Raw genomic sequence first — 19,885 nt, forward strand, 5'->3', positions numbered from 1 at the left:
AATAAATGATTTTATGTTCTAAATGAGATATCGTAAACAGGCCCAGAGACATGATTTATGTGGCTTGCACAGTGGTTTTATTTTGTTTGTTTGTTTTATATCTTTATTGATTTCAGAGAGAGAAAAGGAGAGGGAGAGAGAGAGATAGAAACATCAATGATGAGAGAGTCATTGATCAGCTGCCTCCTGCATGTCCCCTACTGGGGATCGAGCCCACAACCCTGGCATGTGCCCTGACCGGGAATCGAACTGCGATCTCCTGGATCCTAGGTCAATGCTCAACCGCTGAGCCATGCCTGGCTGGGCGGGCAGTGTTTTTTTTTTTTTTAAATTAAATCACAGCCTCACCCTGGCAGTTTTGTTCAGTGGTTAGAGCATTGCCCTGTGGACTGAAGGGTCTTGGGTTCAATTCCTGGCCAAGGATGTGTCTCTCTCACATTGATGTTTCTCTCTCTTTCTCTCCCCCTCCCTTTCACTCTCTCTAAAAAATCTAACATCCTTGGGAAAGGATAAAAAAAATTACAGCCCAGCCAGAGTGGCTCAGTTGGTTGAGCATCATCCTGTGCACCAAAAGGTTGCTGGTTCCTGCGAGGGCACATACCTGGGTTGGGGTTCAATCCCCAGTGGCAGCATAGTATGGAAGACAACCAATTGATGTCTCTCTCTTTCTCTCTCTCTTTTTCTCCTTCCCTTCCCTCCCATGCTTTCTCTAAGTATGTCCTCAGGTGAGAATTAAAAAAATTAAATTACGTAGTTCTGTTTATAGGGAAATAAGATAGGAGTAGGTGTGTCAAAGAGGATTTCACTTCAACCGTAATGCTTTATTCCTTTATAACAAGACTTAAAGAAACTATGACTGTGGAAGTTTAGTAATTCTTAGTATTGAGAGCCCTTATATGTCTCTATAGTTTAAAATTTTATCAAAAAATTAGTTCGGAGATATTATATAAAATCATAGGTCCTTGTGCTTCAGAATTACTCACCTTCCCCCACTTCAGTGCAGATTGTGTGAAGGGGCACAATGTAATTAAACTTGTTCACATAAATGTTTATATAAACAGCTCCTGAAAACATTTGGGGAACTGAGGGAATTCATGTACTGGAATAATATGGTGTTTTTTTTAACATATTGAAATATAATCTACATAAAAATATATATCCCTTCCTCATTATCCTGCTCACCCTCCCACCCCCAAGTTAATTATCTCTACTTTAAGTAATTAGTTAATTTTTAATAGTCTCACCCAAGGACATGCTTAGAGAGAGGAAGGGGGGGAAGCAAAACATTGATAGGTTGCCTTCCATATACATCCCAACCCTTGGCCAAACCTGCAACCTAAGTATTTGTGCTGTTCAGGAATCCAGCCGGCATCTTTCGGCACGCAGGATGTTGCTCCAGCCAACTGAGCCACTCTGGCGGGGCTATCCCTACTTTTAATTGCATGGCTTAGTTTTTCCTGTTTTGTCTGATTTCTTTTGCTCAGTATGTTTATGAGATTTGCCTGTGTTTTTGCAGTATAGTAGTCATAAGAATATAACAAATTTTTTTTATCTATTCTACTGTTGATGAATATTTATTTCCAGTTTTTAACTATTATAAATAGTGTTATTGTGAATATCCTTGTACATGTTTTTTAGTCAACATATATATGCATTTCTGTGGCTATTTACCAAGGAGTATGATTGTTGGTTCATAGGTTATACATATGTTAATGTTTGGCAGGTCCTGCTAAACAGTTTTCTAAAGTGGCTGGACTAGTTATAATGCCACTAGCAGAATGTAAGCATTCCTTTTGCTCCACATCCTTCCCAACACTCCCCCCCCCCCCCCAATTTTAGCCATCCTAGGGGCTATGTGGTGGTATTATAAATAAACATACATGCATATGTATATTTTGGAATTTGAGGAAGAATCACCAGGAAATAGAAACTATATCAATTGGAGGTTAGAGACATTTTATTAGTTGGGTGTTTATTTTTATTTTTTCTTCTTATTGTTAACAGTATTACAGATGTCCCCCATTTCCTCCCCCCTTTGCCTCTTCCACCCATCCCCTGCACTACCCCAAGCCTTCACAACATTATTGTCTGTGTCCATGGGCTATGCATATATGCATACATGTTTTTTGGTTAATCTTTTCTGATCCCCTCCACCCCCTCCCCTTTGTCTTCTGTCAGTCTGTTTTGTATATTCATGCCTCTGGCTCTCTTTTGTTTGTCAGTTTATTTTGTTCATTAGATTCTACATATAAGTGAGATCATGTGGTACTTGTCTTTGTCTGCCTGGCTTATTTTGCTTAGCATAGTACTCTCCAGGTCCACCCATACTGTCCCAAAGGGTAAGAAATCCTTTTTTTTTTTTTTTTTTTTTTTTACTTTTTAAATTTATCTTTATTGTTGAGAGTATTACAAGTATACCATTTTCCTCTGCAACTGACCCCCTCCACTTCGCTCCCACCCCCTCCCCAGGCCTTCACCCTGTTATTGACTGTGTCCATGGGTTATGCATATATGCATATAACTTCTTTGGTTAATCTCTTCCCACCCTCCACCCCGTTCCCTCTTTCCTCTGAAGTATGATCGTCTGTTGCATGTGTCAATGTCTCTGGATCTATTTAGTTCATCAGATTCTTTTGTTCATTAGCTTCTTGTTAAAGAAGACCCTTCAACATTTTCTGTAGTGCTGGTCTGGTGGTGATGAACTCCTTTAGCTTTTTCTTATCTGTGAAGCTCTTTATCTGACCTTCAATTCTAAATGATAGCTTTGCTGGGTAGAGCAATCTTGGTTGTAGTTTCATGTTTTTCATCACTTTGAATATTTCTTGCCACTCCCTTCTGTCCTGCAAAGTTTCTGTTGAGAAATCAGCTGACAGTCGTATGGGTGCTCCCTTGTAGGTAACTAAATGCTTTTCTCTTGCTGCTTTTAAGATTCTCTCTTTGTCTTTAACCTTTGGTGTTTTAATTATGATGTGTCTTGCTGTGGGCCTCTTTGGGTTCCTCTTGTTTGGGACCCTCTGTGCTTCCTGGACTTGAAAGTTGATTTCTTTCCCCAGATAAGGGAAGTTTTCTGTAATTATTTTTTCAAATAGGTTTTCAATTCCTTGGTCTCTTTCTGCCTCTTCTGGCACCCCAATAATACGAATGTTGGGCCTCTTGAAGTTGTCCCAGGGGCCCCTTATACTATTTTCATATTTCTGGATTCTTTTTTCTTTTTGCTCTTCTGGTTGAGTGTTTTTTGTTTCCTCATGTTCCAAATTGCTGATTTGATTCTCATCGTCCTCTACTCTACTGTTGATTCCCTGTAAATTATTCTTCATTTCAGTTCGTGTAGCCTTCATTTCAAATTGGTACTTTATTATGTTATCGATTTTCTCAGTTATTTCCCTAACCATCTGCTTAAACATCCTTATAACCAAAATTCTGAACTCTCTATCTGTTAGCTTGCTTGGATCTATTTCATTTAGTTCCTCTTCTAGAGATTTCTTCTGTTCTTTCCTTTGTGACATGTTTCTTTGCCTCCGCATTTTGGCTGCTTCCAGGTGTTTGTTTCTATGTATTAGGTAGAGCTGCTATGTCTCCTGGAATTGGTAGAGTGGTTTTGTGTAGTAGGTGTCCTGTAGGGTCCAGTGGCTCAGCCTCCCCAGTCACCTGAGCTGGGCCTTCTGGGTGCTAGCCTGTGTGGGCTGTGTGCCCTGTCCTGTTGTAGTTCAGCCTTGGTTGCTGTTGGCGTCACTGGGAGGAACTGACCCCCAGGCCAATCAGCTGTGAGGACCAGCTGCAACTACAGCCAAAGAGCTGCTGTGCTGGAGACACCCCTATGGAGCAGGATTTATTTCATTGGAGCTTTGGTGTTCACCAAGTGCGCCCCTTGAGTGTCACTCGTGGATGTAGTAGGGTTGTAATCCAGCGTGGTCGAGTCTGACCACTAGGTGCACTGTCTCTGGGGCCTCCAGGGAGGTGCAGAGTCAGCCTGTGCCAGTGCCTTGCCCAGGGCCACCCAGCCTGAGCTACACAGCAAACTGTAGTTGGCTGCTACTTGTGCTGGGCTTTGCGTTGTCCAGGAGAGGCCAAGCTATGAGCCAATGCAGCTGCTGCTAGTGCCAGGCCTGGGGCCGCTTATCAAGCTGTATGCGGCCCTCTGCTGCTTGTTTGAGAGATTTTAGGAAAGTCCTAAGCATAAGGCTCGAGAGGCCACTGGCACAGAAAAGCCCCTGGAAATGGCCTGGATGAGCTGCAGGTGGGGAGGGGCGGGGCCTCCGGGAATCACGGGGCGGGGCCAAGGGTGTGAGTCAGGTGCTTGAGATTCAAATATGGCGCCTGCCTGCCGGCTGTGTGCGGGGAGGACTCGCCAAAGGAGTAATGGCCTCTGCCAGCCCTTCTGCCTGGGAGGAAGCGGCCCCTCCACCTCTTGCCCGGATTTCACGCAGGTTAGTTCCTCCCCGAGTATCCCAGGTCCTTTCAGGCTGCTCCCGGCGCTGGGCTCAGAGGGAGCGCGTCTGAGTCCGTGCCGGGCCCTTAAGAGGAGCTGCTGGGGCTCCCGCAGCCTCCGCGACCCTCAGGGACAGTCCCCGCTGGTTTCACAGCTCAGAGTTGTGGGGACGTCTCTTCCTGGCCTGGAGCCCTGGTCTGGGGGCCTGCTGTGGGGCTGGGACCCCTCACTCCTCCGGGAAAACTCCGCCGCCGAGATTCCCGTCCCGGTCTCAACCGCGGCACCGGGTGTGGGCCCGCGGCCGCGTCTCTGCGATTCAGCCCCGATCTGCCAGCGTCTGCGCCCCTCCTACCAGTCTCGGTGCTTCTTCAGCTCCCTGGTTGTGGGGCTTCTGTTCAGCCAGATCTCAGGAGGCTCTGATGACGGTGGTTCTATATTTTAGTTGTCATTTTGATGTGGTTGCGGGAGGCAGCGGGTGCAGCTGTTACCTGTGCCGCCATCTTGTTTTTCCTCTGTCCCTTTTTTTTTTTACAGCTGCATAGTATTCCACTGTGTAAATGTCCCACAGCTTTTTTATCCACTCATTTACGGATGGGCACTTAGGCTGTTTGCAGATCTTAGCTGTTGTAAATTGTGCTGCTATGAACATAGGGGTGCATATATTCTTTCTGATTGGTGTTTTGGGATTCTTAGGATATATTCCTAGAAGTGGGATCACTGGGTTAAAAGGCAGTCCCATTCTTTTAAAATTTTTTGAGGAAACTCCATTCTGTTTTCCACAGTGGCTGTACCAGTCTGCATTCCCACCAGCAGTGTACTGGGTGCCCTTTTCTCCACACCCTCGTCAGCACTTGCTGTTTGTTGATTTGTTATTGGCAGCCATTCTGACAGGTGTGAGGTGATACCTCACTGTAGTTTTAATTTGCATCTCTGATGATTAGTGAGTTAGAGCATTTTGTAATATGTGTATTGGGCATCTTTATCTCCTTTTTGGAGAAGTGTCTATTCAGGTCCTTTTCTCATTTTTTAATTGGATTGTTTGTCTTCCTGGTGTTGAGCTGTATAAATTCTTTATGAATTTTGGAAATTAACCCTTTATGAGATGTATCATTGGCGAATATGTTCTCTCATACAGTGGATTCTCTTTTCATTTTGTTAATGGTTTCTTTGGCTGTGCTTTTTAGTTTTATGTAGTCCTATTTGTTTGTTGGGGGTTTATTTTTATATAACTATCTCAAGATTAGGAAGTATTGAGAGTTCTATTCCTTGAGTCAATTTTGTGAACAGATACAGCTTTGGGGAGCTTTGTTTATATAAAAGTGTATTATTTTTTGTGGTTATAAAAGTAAAATATTCATTTAGTACTTACTGAATACTTACTTTGTCTCAGGCACTGGGCCAAATATTATGTAAAAATCATTTTGAGCCCCGCTGGGCGTGTCTCAGTGGTTGAGTGTCGACCTAGGATCCAGGCGATCAGGGTTCGATTTCTGGTCAGGGCACATGCTCGGGTTGCGGGCTCGATCCCCAGTAAAGGGGCATGCAGGAGGCAGCCGATCAATGACTTTCTCATCGTTGATGTTTCTATCTCTCTCTCTCTCCTTCTCCTTTCCTCTCTCTGAAATCAATAAAGATATATTAAAAAAAAATCAAAATCATTTTGAGATCTTTTTGTGGTTCAGAGGGTGATGATAGGGTATTCATGCTATTACCTCCCTCTGTACCTTAAACCTTTTTTTAAAAAATTAAATTTATTGGGATGACATTGATTAATAAGATTATATAGGCTTCAAGTGTTCAATTTTATGATACATTATCTGTATATTTCATTGTATGCTCACCACCCAAAGTCAAGTCTTCTTCTGTCACCATCTATTTGACCCCCTTTACCCTTTACTACCTACCCTCCTTCCCTCTGATAAACATCATAATGTTGTCTGTGTCTATGAGTTTTTGTTTGTCCCTCAAACCTTTTTATGATGTCAGCATGTTATCCATCTGATATGGGAAAAAATTTTTGAAAACAGAAAAATGTGTAAAGAAGAAAATAAAAATAATTCATAAATCCATTCATTCACTGTCAACATTTGGTTTATTTCCTTGTGGTATATACTTACATATATATATGTACATATATATTCTTTTTTCTTTCATAGTTGAGAATCATGAACATGCAGTTTGGTATTCTTATTTTATTTTCCTCACTTGACCTTATGAGCATTTCCCCACATCATGTAGAACTATTTGAAAAATTACTGGAATTAACCATCATAGGCTATCATAATGCACTTATCTATTTCTTTGTTAATCCTTCAGGAAGATATTTTTTCCCATTGATTTTTGAGAGAGTGGAAGGGAGGGAGAGAGAGAGAAACACTGATATGAGAGAGACCAATGGATTGGCTGCTTCACACAAGTAGGACTAGGGATCAAACCTGCAACCTAGGTACATACCCTTGATTGGGAATCAAACCTGCAACCCTTTGGGCTGTGGGCTGATGCTCTAACCACTGACCAAACCAGCCAGGGCTAGATTATTTCCTTAGGATAGTTTCCTCAACAGGGATTGATCATGTCAAATGATATAATTAATCGTAAAGTTCTTCAGCCGTACCATTAAGTTACTTTCCAGAAAGCTTATAGCAACTTTTAAAGTTTACTAATAGTGAATGAGAATGCCTGTATCAATGCACCCTTGCTAGCGTTGACTATTAAGATTATTTCAATATGCTAACTTAATATTTAAAAAAGTAACTCAATTTTGTTTTAATTTAGATTTGATTATATCTTCCAGTACTTCTAAATCTAAAGATTTTTTTTTAAAATTTTATTTATTGATTTGAAAGAGAGAAACACTGATTTGTTGTTGCACTTACTTATGCATTCATTGGTTGATTCTTGTCTGTGTCCTGACGGGGGATTAAACCCACAACCTTGGCGTATCAGGATGACATTCTAACCAGCTGAGCTACCTGGCCAGGGCCTAAAGATTTTTTAAAAGCTCCCAGTTTTTTATTTTATTTTATTTTAACTACTGCTGTCCTGGTGATAGGAATCTTATGGAAGTTTGGGAAAGGAGGACTAAAGAATGGAGTCAATCGTATATCCTGTGTTTTCTGGGATTTTTTAGCAGAAAAGTAAGCTGGGAACCAGTATAATTGAGTGATCACTGTATGCCAGCACCTGTACTAGGTACCAACTCCTGATAGGTCATATCAGAAATTCAGCCCAAATTCTGTCTCTAGCAACAGCGCTGGAAAATATCATTGTTCTGAAACTGACCTTTTGTTTGCAGGGACTGTGGTTTTTATTTTTGCATTAAAAAATTTGGGATGTGCTTTATATTATCTTAAGGCTTCCTTTAGTAACTCTTCATGGACCTGTCATCTTTGAATTAGTTAACACTTCTTAAATTAACTTGTATTTTAAGCTTGCCCCACCTATTAATTATAATAATAATTATATATTCATATTTTAACACATATATTTTGGCTTTTGTTACTGATGTATTAATTTTGTTCTTTTTACTTTTCCCTCCCTTTCTTTATAGTTATTTGAAAATTAGTGTCAAACCTAGTGAGATTTCCATCCTGGTCTGTGCTATTTCTATGCTTCCATCTCCTCACCTAGATGAAGCGGGGATATCTCGAATTGAAGCAGTTTTACCGCAGTGTAACCTAAATGACCTGAATAGTTTTGCCACATCTATTTTAAGATGGATTCAGTATGGTCATGTGTATCTGGATAATACTACTGGAAAACAGCTGACACTACTTCAAAAAGTAGCTCACTATGGTCATCAGAGACTACAAAAATACAACAATTTGAATCTGTTATGGGAAGAACTTAAACCTTTAAAAGGAGACTGGTTTTCTGAGACACTTCTTGAAGAAACAGTTGCTACTTTGCAGTGTTTGATGGATGAAATTAATTACACAAATGTTGTGGGAATTGCATCTTTTATTTCTAGAACTAACTACCTCAATACTTTGCTACTTGATAAGATAGCCTCAGTGGTCCTTCAGCAAATTGAAAAGGTGAAATTTAAATGTCCCATAGTTTTATATAGTTGTGAACTTATAAAAACAAATGTTTATCATAAGTACTTTGAGAACTTGACTGGAATTTGAAGTTTTAAAAATTAAACTCTAGTTTTTGTTCAGCAATTTGTTGTTTCTGCCCCTAAACCCCTTTTTAAAAAAAATGTTTTTATTGATTTTAGGGAGAGAGGAAGGGGTAGGGAGAAAGATAGAAACATTGATGAGAGAGAAACATCAATCAGCTGCTTCCTGCACCATCTGGGGATCGAACCTGCAACCTGGGCATGTGCCCTGACCAGCAGTCGAACTGGCGACCTCCTGATGCTTGAATGAAAAATGAATGAAAGAAAAATAAATTCTGATGATTATAAACTAAGAAACCACCTTAATTACATTATCAGTCTACAAAATGCACTGATATCATATAAGTTAGTGATACTATTTCCTATTCATTTTAATGACTAGTGAATTTCTGGAATAGGATTTCATACCTAACAAAATTACTTTGTAAATTACCTCATTTACTTTTTCTTTATTAACACTTAGAGTTACTAGAAATTAGTAGTGGGGTTAAATAGGTTATAACAAAGTGGAAAAATTAATACACAGAGTAATACATTTATCATTTAACTATAGGCATGTTAGAAAAATACTTGTACCCAAAATAATTAGGTTAAAATTTTGTTTTACTGAAGTTTAAAGTAAACATTTTTGTTCTGTTTATACAGATCCATCCTTTTGCAGTCTTTGCTATTATTCTTCCATTCAGCATCTTGAACTATGATCCACCTCAAAGGGATGAATTTTTTGGAGCTTGCATTCAACACCTTAATTCTTACTTAAGTAGGTATATTGAATGGTACTAACTTGAATGAATAAGTGGAAGGATAATGTTGCTGATATTTCTCATTTAAAGGGTAACCATAATAGCTGTGAGTTCTATACCTAAAAAAAGTTTGTATCCATTTTAGAAACTTTATTATTATGAAAAATGTCAAACTTATGGATAAAATTGAAAGAATGAACAAGGAACACCTATATACTCATTGGGTAGATTCAATAACCATTAACATTTTATCATTTGCTTTATTTTTTGTTTCTCTTGCTCTTATTTTTTTCTGAGCCATTTCGAAATAAATTGCAGACATTGTTACCCTTCACCTCTAATTACCCAGGCATACACTTTCCTAAGAATAATGAACTTCTCCAATATCCTCATAATTCTGTTATCACACCTAAGAAAATTATTGGTCTCCTAGTATATAATACACACTTCATGTGTAAATCACCTTCATTATTCCCAGAATACAAAATACTGTGGTGGTTCACCCAGGATCCATTCAGGGGTCACTCATTGTGTGCCTGTTATCTCTTGGATCTCTTAGAGTCTAGAACATTCTCTGGGTTTTTGGTTTTGCTTTGGTTTTATTTTATGCTTCAGATTGATTTGGGACAAAGGTTTTTGTTTTTTCCTAATATTTTCTTACCAGAGCTTTCAAATATACAGAAAAATTGAAAGAAGAATATAACAAACATCTATGTACTGTATACCCACACTCTAGCTTTTGAATAATGATTAACCCATTGCCACATTTGCTGTGCATGTGTGTGCCTGCACGTGCGAGCACGTGTGTATGATGAACTGTTTGAAGGGTCAGCCCCAAATACTCGAGGTTTTAAGGACGTTCAGTATCACACTTAAAAAAATGAGCAAGTACCATCTATATACCACAATCAAATTTCCCAGGTCTCACCAAATTGCCTTTTATAAGTTTTTTTCTGTTGTTTTATATATATATGTGTGTGTGTGTGTGTATATATGTGTGTGTATAATCTTTATAGATTTCAGAGAGAGGAAAGGAGAGGGAGAGAGAGAGAAACATCAATGACGAGAGAGTCATTGATCGGCTGCCTCCTGCATGCCCCCGACTGGGGATCGAGCCCACAACCCAGGCATGTGCCCTGATGGGAATCGGACAGTTATCTCCTGGATCCTAGGTCAATGCTCAACTGCTGAGCCACGCCCTGCCGGGCAGCATAGCCTATAACCCTTGTGTTTTTTTAACTGTCATGATTTTGATGGCTAAAGACTTTTTCTTTTTTTGTGATTTTTTGTTTATTTTTGTTTAAAATATTACAGATGTCCCTTTTTCTCCCCAATGACCCGTTCCACCCCGTCCCTTCCCCCTCCCCAGTCCCTCTTCCCACCATTGTCCGTGTCCTTGGGTTGTGCATATATGCATATAAATTCTTTGGTTACTCTCTCCCCCTCCACCCCCTCCCTCCCTCCCTCTGACATTCATCAGTCTGATCTATGCTTCCATGTCATTGAATCTATTCTGTTCATCAGTTTATTAAGTTCTTTAGATTCCACACATAAGCGAGATCATGTGATGTTTGTCTTTCTCTGCCTGGCTTATTTCACTTAGCATAATATTCTCCAGGTCCATCCATACTGTCCCAAAGGGTACGAGATCCTTCTTCTTTACAGCTGCGTAGTATTCCACGGTGTAAATGTCCCACAGCTTTTTTATCCATTCATCTACTGATGGGCACTTGGGCCCAGATCTTAGCTATTGTAAATTGTGCTGCTATGAACACAGGGGTGCATATATTCTTTCTGATTAATGTTTCAGGATTCTTAGGGTATATTCCTAGGAGTGGGATCACTGGGTCAAAAGGCAGTTCCGTTTTTAATTTTGCCTATAACAGTTTTTAAAGTAACCAATATGGAGTTGTTATGTCACATTCTCCCTATCTTTTTCCCCTTGGTATTATTATTTTTTATAAAAGAGATTGGCTATTTATTGTTGATTGTTCATGTTTTTGATTTGTCTGAATGCTTTCTGTTTAAACTTTGCTCCTTCATCTCCAGTATTTCTAGTATTCTAGAAGTTAGGAATAGGTGCTTGATTAGATTCAGATTAAATATTTTTAGCAAAAATGCCTTGTATGTGGTACTGTGTACCTGATGTTTGTATCATATCTGGAGACACATAATATCTGATTCTTTCAATCAATTTTAATAGTTAAGCTGGTGTGAGACCAGTATAAATACATTAATTGTATCAGTATCATGCTCATAAATGTTGCTACATTTTTATGGAATCTGTAGGCCAGATAGTGTCTAATCATGTCTGATACTATTGTGTCTGCTAATAGACAAGTAAGATGGGACTGTGATATGTGTATGTTTATATATGAATGAGTGTATGCATGTGTGGCATTTATATATACCCTTTTTAGTAACTCAACTATATGTAGAAAGATGAGACTTGAAACTGAGACTTAAATATGCTCTCCTGGTTGTTCAGTCATGTTTCAGAAGGAAATGAAAGTACTTCTCTTCCCATATTGTCTAAATAAAGGCTTAGATATTAGAATTTCTTTTTAAATGAAGGGTATAAGAGAAGAAAGGTTGAGAACCACAGCTTTGATTTTTTTAAAGACTTTCTGAGAATGTTTGAAATTATTGGAGAACTTTATAAGACAATTTAAAATAACGAATGGAGCAATAATTTTCTTCATTTTGAATAAATGTTACTTTTGACAGATCAGTTTTGTTGGTGGAGATCATCACTATTTACCTCATTTATATTGATCTTGCTTTATTAAATAAACTCAGCAAGAAATCCAAAAGAAAATATATTTAATTTTTTTTGTACTTTGTAAAAATATTGCTGTAGTAGGGTGTTTTGGATGACTCCTTCCCTCTTATCAGAAATGTCTGTTGGCCCAGCTGGTCATGGCTCAGTGGTTGAGCATTGACCTAGGATCTAGGAGATTGCGGTTTGATTCCCGGTCAGGGCACATGCCCAGGTTTTGGGCTTGATCCTCAGTTGGGGGCGTGCAGGAGGCAGCTGATCAATGATGACTCATCATTGATGTTTCAACTCCCTTTCTCCCTCTCCCTCTCTCTGAAATCAATAAAGATATTAAAAAAAAAAAAAAAATGTCTGTTGGATGAGGCAAATCAGCTAAATTATCTCAAGACTTATACTCTAGAATATGGACCATGCTGCTGGGTGACAGGTAAGGGAGGAGGTGTGAGGTCAGATCTGAACTTCATGCATGTCTGCACTCAGCCTGGAAATCTGAGATCCTACAGAGGAGCACAGTATAGCCGTCTAGGCTCCAAGCTGGGCTCTCCAGGTTAAATCTCACCCTCCACTTGCTAACTGTGTGACTTTGGGCAAGTCATTTAACTTCTCTGGATCTCTGTACATTCATTTATAAAGTGGAGATAGTAACTTGTTTCTACTGCACACTGAAGTGAGATTTAAATGAGTTAATATTTGTAAAGTGCTTACAGTGATGCCTAACACATTCCGAGCCCTAGTATATTATTATCATCAATACATAGAGACTGGGATCACTTCTCCTTTTTTTTTATATGTATATTTTTTATTGATTTTAGAGGAAGGGAGAAGGAGAGAGAGAAACATCAATGATGAGAGTCACTGATCGGCTGCCTCCTGCACGCCCCCTGCTGGGGATCGAGCCCGCAACCCGGGCATGTGCCCTGACTGGGAATCAAACCTCGATCTCCTGGATCCTAGGTCGACACTCAACTGCTGAACTATACCAGCCGGGCACTTCTCCTTTCTATGTACACTATTGACCTTTGGTTTTGAATTCTTTTTCTTTTCAAGGCAATTAAAGAACTTTCTATGAAAGGGTAATAATAATAATGAAACATTCATATATCCTTAGCATATAGTATGAATTCACAAATTGCATCACCCAAGGAATCAGTGCACAGATCAAGAAACAGAATATTACCACATTACCCTTCTTTCTGTCCCCCTTTCCTATTTTACCCCCGCCCACAGGTAACAACTTCACCACTGACAGTATTATAACAGTATAGATTAGTTTGGGCAAGTTTGTGTTTGTATCATTTTTAAAAATTTTGTTTTTACCTGAATAAAGTATGTGCTTATGTACATGTGAGGTGGCCATACATTATAATTTTTAAAAAATCTTAATTTTGTTTTAGGTATATTGGATCCTCTAATGTTAGTGTTTCTTGGTTTCTACTTGGCCACACTTGAATATTTTCCAGAAGATCTGCTAAAGACAATTTTTCACATCAAATTTTTAGGCAGATTGGATTCTCAACTTGAACGTATGTATCTACATTTTATTAAGTTATCATTTGTACTTTATATCCAAGTTACAGCTCTACCTATACCAAAGCATTTAAATGTTAGTTTTTTTGTTTGCTTATAGAAGTATTTTAGAAAGTTTGGAAAACACAGGAAATGTAAAACAAAATTTGGATTATTTATGCATTCACTTTTGTATATTTCCTTTAGTTATTGAACTGTATTTTGAATAATTTTTCATGCCATGAAATATTTTTGATGTCATGATTTTAATGTCTAATCTTTCATTATATGGATGTAATAAAGTTTACTTATCTTAGAGGTTGTTATTAGAAATAATGATTGTTGTACATGAATCATTGACCTCATTTTTGTTTCCTGCAGATAGAGTCCTAAATGTGGAATAATAGGTCAATGTAAATTCTTTGGTAGTATTTTTTAAAATGTATTAACATTATTAATTGTGGAAACAATATAGCAGTTGGTCCTAATCATGCCACTGAATGTAATAACTTAAAAACATGAAGCATGTGTGTGCAACTGAAATGATTTTGTGAGAATAAAAGTGTCAGCCAATAATGGGGACAAATGAATGTGAAAAAAATTATTGTCCTTGCTAGGTCTAAGCTATCAAAATCCATTAATATAGTTTTTTATTTCAGTTTTATGTGCATCTCTAAATATGAGGGTCCAGTTTCGTCTTATGGAATTAAATAGAGCAGTCTGCTTGGAATGCCCTGAGTATCAGATTCCGTGGTTTCATGATCGCTTCTGTCAACAACATTATAATAAAGGTTTGAGTTTTCTTTGGTCAGAAAGTGACGTTTAACTCTAAAGTAAATTATTAGGTAGTACATTGTTGTTATTTTTAAACCTAACCATGACACCAGACTTCGCAACAGTGCCATGACCTATTTAATGGAACCATTTTGTAGGTGAGATTTGTGTTATAAGAATTTCTTAATATTTAGGACACTAAACCTCTTTTGGTAGAGAGCAAAGAACTTGTGTTACACTGAATTTAGTGTCATTGCATATGGTATTACATTGAAGCTCTTGTTGGAAATATTAATCTTTATTTTCCAGTATGTAGAATTGGATGATTTTTATTCAAAAACTGATTAACTTATTTTAACTGAACTAATTCTTTTTATTTTCATAAAGATATTGGCAGCCTGAATGGAGCACAGCAGCAGATTTATAAAATGTTAGCAGAGATATTAGGAGGAATCAATTGTGTAAAAGCCTCAGTTCTTACACCTTATTACCACATAATAGGTAAGTCTTTAATCATCTCATCTACTGGAATTTTAAAGAGAAGGTTTTTGAATTTTTCAAGTTATCTTGAAAATTTTCGGCCCTGCCAGGTAGCTTAGTTGGTTAGAGCATTGTCCCAATGCACCAAGGTTGAAGGCTTGATCCCCGGTCAGGGTACATACAAGAATCAACCAATGAATGCATACATAAGTGAAACAAATCGATGTTTCTCTCTTTCCCTCCCTTCCTCTAAAAAAATAAAAAATTTCCAAAGACACAGAAGTAGAAAAGAACAGTGCAGTGAATCCTCAAGTTCCCATGACCCAGCTTTGAAAACCATCAGAGTTTTGCTATTCTTCAAAAAAATTCTTTTAAGGTCAGTATTTCACCAATTCTAAGTATATAAAACTCAGATTTAGATTCATTGGGCATTTCTGGATCTTTCTGTCCTCTCCACTCAGTGTCCTGGAGTTAGGGAAATTATTTATGTCAATTTCATTATTTTAAATTCATCTCAAAAGCTAAGTTGGGTTATCAACCTGTATGAGGATTTTCATAGGTATGTGCTCAACTCTAGCCTGGTTAATCTTGTTTCTTAGTGGTGTAGTTGTAGAAGTCATTCTGCTTTAGTTCTGAATGACAAAGCTTGTAGGCTAGGTGATATTGGATGGCAATATAAGATTTTTTAAAAAATGGCTAAATTCAAGTGATAGGTGTAAATGAAAAGATGAAATTTTAAGAGGATTAACATAAATTTTCTCAAATTAGGGTTAGAAAGCATCTGCAAACATACAGGATATTTTAAAGGATTATAAACGTGATATAAACTAATAATGTAAATGGTTGCCAAAAAGCAAATAAACTGTATTAATAATAACAAGAAAGTTGGTCGTCTGTTTCCTGTCCTTAAGATACATCTTAGTATTGTATTACTGTTTCGAGTGTTGCATTTTATAAGAGACAGTGACAAGGCCTAGAAACAAAGGATCTAGAAATCCTGCCTTAGAAAGAAGTAGAGCCACCTGGCATGGCTTAGAGGTTAAGTGTCGACCTATGAAACAGGAAATTGCGGTTCTATTTCCTATCAGGGCACATACCTGGGTTTTGGGCTCGATCCCCAGTAGGGGGCTTGCAGGAGGCAGCTGATCAATGACTCTCTCATCATTGATGTTTCTATCTCCCTCTCCCTTCCTCTCTCTGAAATCAATAAAGACATATTTTTGAAAAAACACCAAAAAAACCTCTTTAATGTGATTCAGCCTAGTCCAGTGCTTAAAATAGCCCCATGCTAAATATAGTTTAGTAATACTTGCTGGTTGATTTTTATTGATTGGTTTTCAGACAGAGATGCCGTTGAACCAGATCTTATAAAATAAGTTGGATAATTAGGGACATATATCATTCCTTTTTTGTATATGTATGTGTATACATATATGTATGTATATATCTTTAAAATATATCTTAAGTTTTTACCTGTATGACTTTACCTAATTCCTACTGTTGATTCCTGTACTTGCTTATAGATTTTGAGTGTATCTTGGATAAAAGAAAAAAACCTCTTTCTTATGGCAGTCATAATATAACTTTGGGAAAACTGCCAGAAACCCAAATAGTTGGATCAAGGCTGCCACCAGGAGCTGAAAGGTAACTTATTTTTTAGTTTCAGATTTTGTCATCTAAATGTTACATTTGGCATAATTTAATGAACTTATTTATCAAGGATTTATGGAGTTACAGTAGAATCTGCTTCTCATCTATCTCATGCATTCTGCCTCTGTACCTTTGCTTTTTCTCTGCTTTCTGCCTTAATGTCTGTCCTTCATTGTCTAAAGTCTAACATCTCTCTAAAGTGCTAATCTTCTAGTTGACTTCAGCAGAAGCAAATAGTATCTTCTTTGGAGCTTCATACCTCCCTGCTTTTCTGATAACACTTAGCCACTTCTTACACTGCCATAAAACTATGTCACTTTATCTTTGTATCCCTCACAGTGCCTTCCTTACATATGATAGATGCATAATAAATATGTATTGGGCAAAGAAACAAATGGATGAAAGCATAGAGATATTTACCATAATTATTATGAATTCTGTAATTCTAATGAATAGGCTTAATTGTCATTAATTAATAGCTCAGGTAGAAAATAACTTGGTATACTCATTTATATTCATTGGGTTTTTGTTAGTTTATAAAGATACAGCCATGTTCCTGAAAGGCTTATAATTATTCAGTTTCTCATTTTGATTTTAGAAGTAAATATTTATTTTTATCTTATGTAGAATTGCTTTGGAATTTTTGGATTTAAGAGCTTTCTGTAGAAACATCCCTCATTTAAAAGGAAAATCTGCTATGAAGAAACGACATTTGGAAATTTTAGGCTATCGTGTAATTCAGGTATGAGATACTCATGTAAATCAGCCTTTAAAAAACCTAGAGACCCTTGCCTGTTCATGTGTTCTAGAATTATATCTTTTTAATATTTAAATAAACTTATATTAAAATATCTGAAACCAAATATCCTCCATTTTTTGGAAGAATAGTAAATAAAAATCATCATTACTTGTGTCTAAAAGATTTGTTGATTTGTACATTTGTCATACCAGAGGGATAGAGTTCTAAGAGAGAAAGAATGGAGGATGAATGTAGGAAAGGTACCTAGGAAAAACTGTCCATTGTTGGTATCATAGGAGCAGGAGAATGAAAGGAGCTGTGAGGCAGAAAAAGGTCTTCCAGGCCATCAGGAAGAAGGACCTACTTGGCTTCCAAAAAGGGTTCAAAGGCTATGCGTATGTAAACTAATTTCATAGGGTTTCTACAGCCGTGCTCAGTAGTGCTTAGAAGTCTTCCTGATGTTTTTTGTTGTTGCCTTAAAATTTCCACTCAAATACATTACTTATTTTACAGATCCCTCATTTCGAATGGAACTCTATGGCATTGTCAACAAAGGACGCTCGAATGGACTACCTGAGAGAACGTATATTTGGAGATGGCAAATCATGATAGTAGTTTTTATTTAAAATTATTTATCATGGTGTGTCACATATGAACTTATTTTAATTAAGTGGCCAGACTCAGTTAAATAATAGTATAGAATTGATTGGTTTTAAGGTCATTTGAATCAGTATTAAAATAAACAGACATTTTATAATAGAATACTCTCTTTACTATCTGGTTGGGAAATTGTTTAAAATTCTTAATATCAAAGATGTGTAGCTTTTAAAAAACTTAGTTTACAATTCATCTTTGAGTACATACTATGTGCCAGGAAGTGTTTTAGATACTGAGAACACAGCAGTGCATATATTGTATCTTTCAGGAGCGGAGTCAAACAAAGTGAATGAATAAAATATACCTTAGATGACATTAAGTGCTATGGAGAAAAATCAGAGGAAAGGATAGGAATATTGTGGGTGGGTGTAATTTTAAATAGGGTGATCTGGGAAAGACAAGGTTATCATTTGAGTAAAGACTAAGGAGATGAGGGTGTCTGGGGGTATACAGGCAGAGGGATGTGTAAGTGCAAAGGTCCTGAGGTAGGAATATGCCCGGCATGTTTGAAAATAACAAGGAACCTATTGTGGCTAGAGCAGAACAAATGGGTTGGAAGTATAGTAAGAGGTAGATAACAGAGTCAAATATATATGATCTCATGGCTACTCTGAGTGAGATGAGAGGCCATTGCAGAGTTTCTAGCAAAGGAATAAAGGATTCACATTTTAACTGGATCATTGCAGTAATCTAGACCAGAAATGGATGGTGGCCTGGAGACTAGTGACAGTGGACGTAATGAGAAGTGGTCAGATTTTTTAAAGTATTTTGAAGGCAGAAGCAACAGAATTTGCTCAATGATTGGATATGAGGTATGAAAAAAAGAGAGGGTCTAAGAATGATTCTGTTTTTGTCCTGAGCAATTGAAAAGACGTCAGTGTCATTGACTGAGATGGGGAAGTCATGGGGAGAGGAAGGTGGAAAGGGGGGCGGTGAGGAGCATGAGTTTTAGATATGTTGGCTTTGTGATGCCTTTTAAATATCTAAGTGGAGATATCAAATAGGCACTTCAATAAATGAGTTTGGAGGTCAGGGGAGAGGTGCAGTTTCCAGATATGAATTTGGAAGTTGTCAGCAGTATTTAATGTGATGAGACTAGAAGAAATCACTAAAAAGTGATTAGAGGAAAGTGTGAATGGAGGTGAGGCCTGAGGCCTGAGCTCCGTGTGCTCCAACATGAAGAGGCCAAGAAGCAGCAAAGGAGACTGGACAGGGTTGGCCAGTGAGGCAGGAGGAAAAGTCTAGGTAGGAATACTACTAGAAGTCAAGTAGAGAAAGCATTTCAAGGAGGAGGAAATGAGCAGTTAGATCAGATGCTGCCGGTAGGTCAGGTAAGATGAGAACTGGGAAATATCCATTAAATTTAGCAACGTGAAATCCGCTGGTGCCCTGGCCTGTGTGGCCCAGTTGGGTGTCATCCCATGAGGTTGCCGGTTGGATTCCTGGCCAGGGTACATGCCCCGGTTTCGGGCTCCATCCCTGGTAGGGGGCCTGCAGGAAGCAGCCAATTGATGTTTCACACTCACACTAATGTTTCTCTCCCTCTCTCTCTAAAAATCAATAAAAAAATGTTAAAAAAATTCACTGGTAACTGTGAGAGTAGTTTTGGTGAAGTGGTGAGTTTGAATGCCTGACTGGTTCAAGAGAAAGTGGGAGACAAGATTTTCTTATAAATGGAAGCAAAGAAATGGGGAGATATCTGAGGAGGAAGTGGACCAATCTTGACTTGGTCCGATCCTACAGATGCTGAGGAAGGAATAATGATTTTCTCTCTGTCTTGCAACGCATTTATTCAATAAAATAGTTACTAAGGGACTGCTATGTGATGCGATCCTTAGCTCTTCTTTCAACAGTGATATATTTATGCTCAGCCGAAAGCCATAGTGTAACTACCCTCAGGCCAGCTGGTGGGAGATGCTGGTAATTGGCCATCTGAAATATGTTATCTTCTGACTCTGACCCTCTAAATTCATTCTGTCTCAAAAAAGTTGGTAGAGTGCCTTGA

The 19,885-nt window shown here is 38.1% G+C and overlaps 1 protein-coding gene across 2 annotated transcripts in view; it reads left to right on the forward strand.

The window, feature by feature from the left end:
• The window catches only part of FASTKD1 (FAST kinase domains 1), a 36,451-nt gene extending 17,019 nt beyond the window's left edge, over window positions 1-19,432 (forward strand). For both annotated transcript variants that reach the window (XM_081142665.1, XM_081142666.1), the window contains exons 8-15: window positions 7,980-8,466; window positions 9,198-9,312; window positions 13,469-13,597; window positions 14,240-14,371; window positions 14,742-14,855; window positions 16,358-16,478; window positions 17,112-17,226; window positions 17,737-19,432. In XM_081142665.1, coding sequence (XP_080998791.1) covers window positions 7,980-8,466; window positions 9,198-9,312; window positions 13,469-13,597; window positions 14,240-14,371; window positions 14,742-14,855; window positions 16,358-16,478; window positions 17,112-17,226; window positions 17,737-17,832 — 1,309 coding nt within the window. In that variant the 3' untranslated portion in view covers window positions 17,833-19,432. The remainder of the gene's footprint in view (window positions 1-7,979; window positions 8,467-9,197; window positions 9,313-13,468; window positions 13,598-14,239; window positions 14,372-14,741; window positions 14,856-16,357; window positions 16,479-17,111; window positions 17,227-17,736) is intronic.
• The last annotated feature ends 453 nt before the right edge of the window (window positions 19,433-19,885 follow it).

Source organism: Miniopterus schreibersii, assembly GCF_964146895.1.
Source record: "Miniopterus schreibersii genome assembly, chromosome: 7".
Classification (NCBI taxonomy): Eukaryota; Metazoa; Chordata; class Mammalia; order Chiroptera; family Miniopteridae; genus Miniopterus; species Miniopterus schreibersii.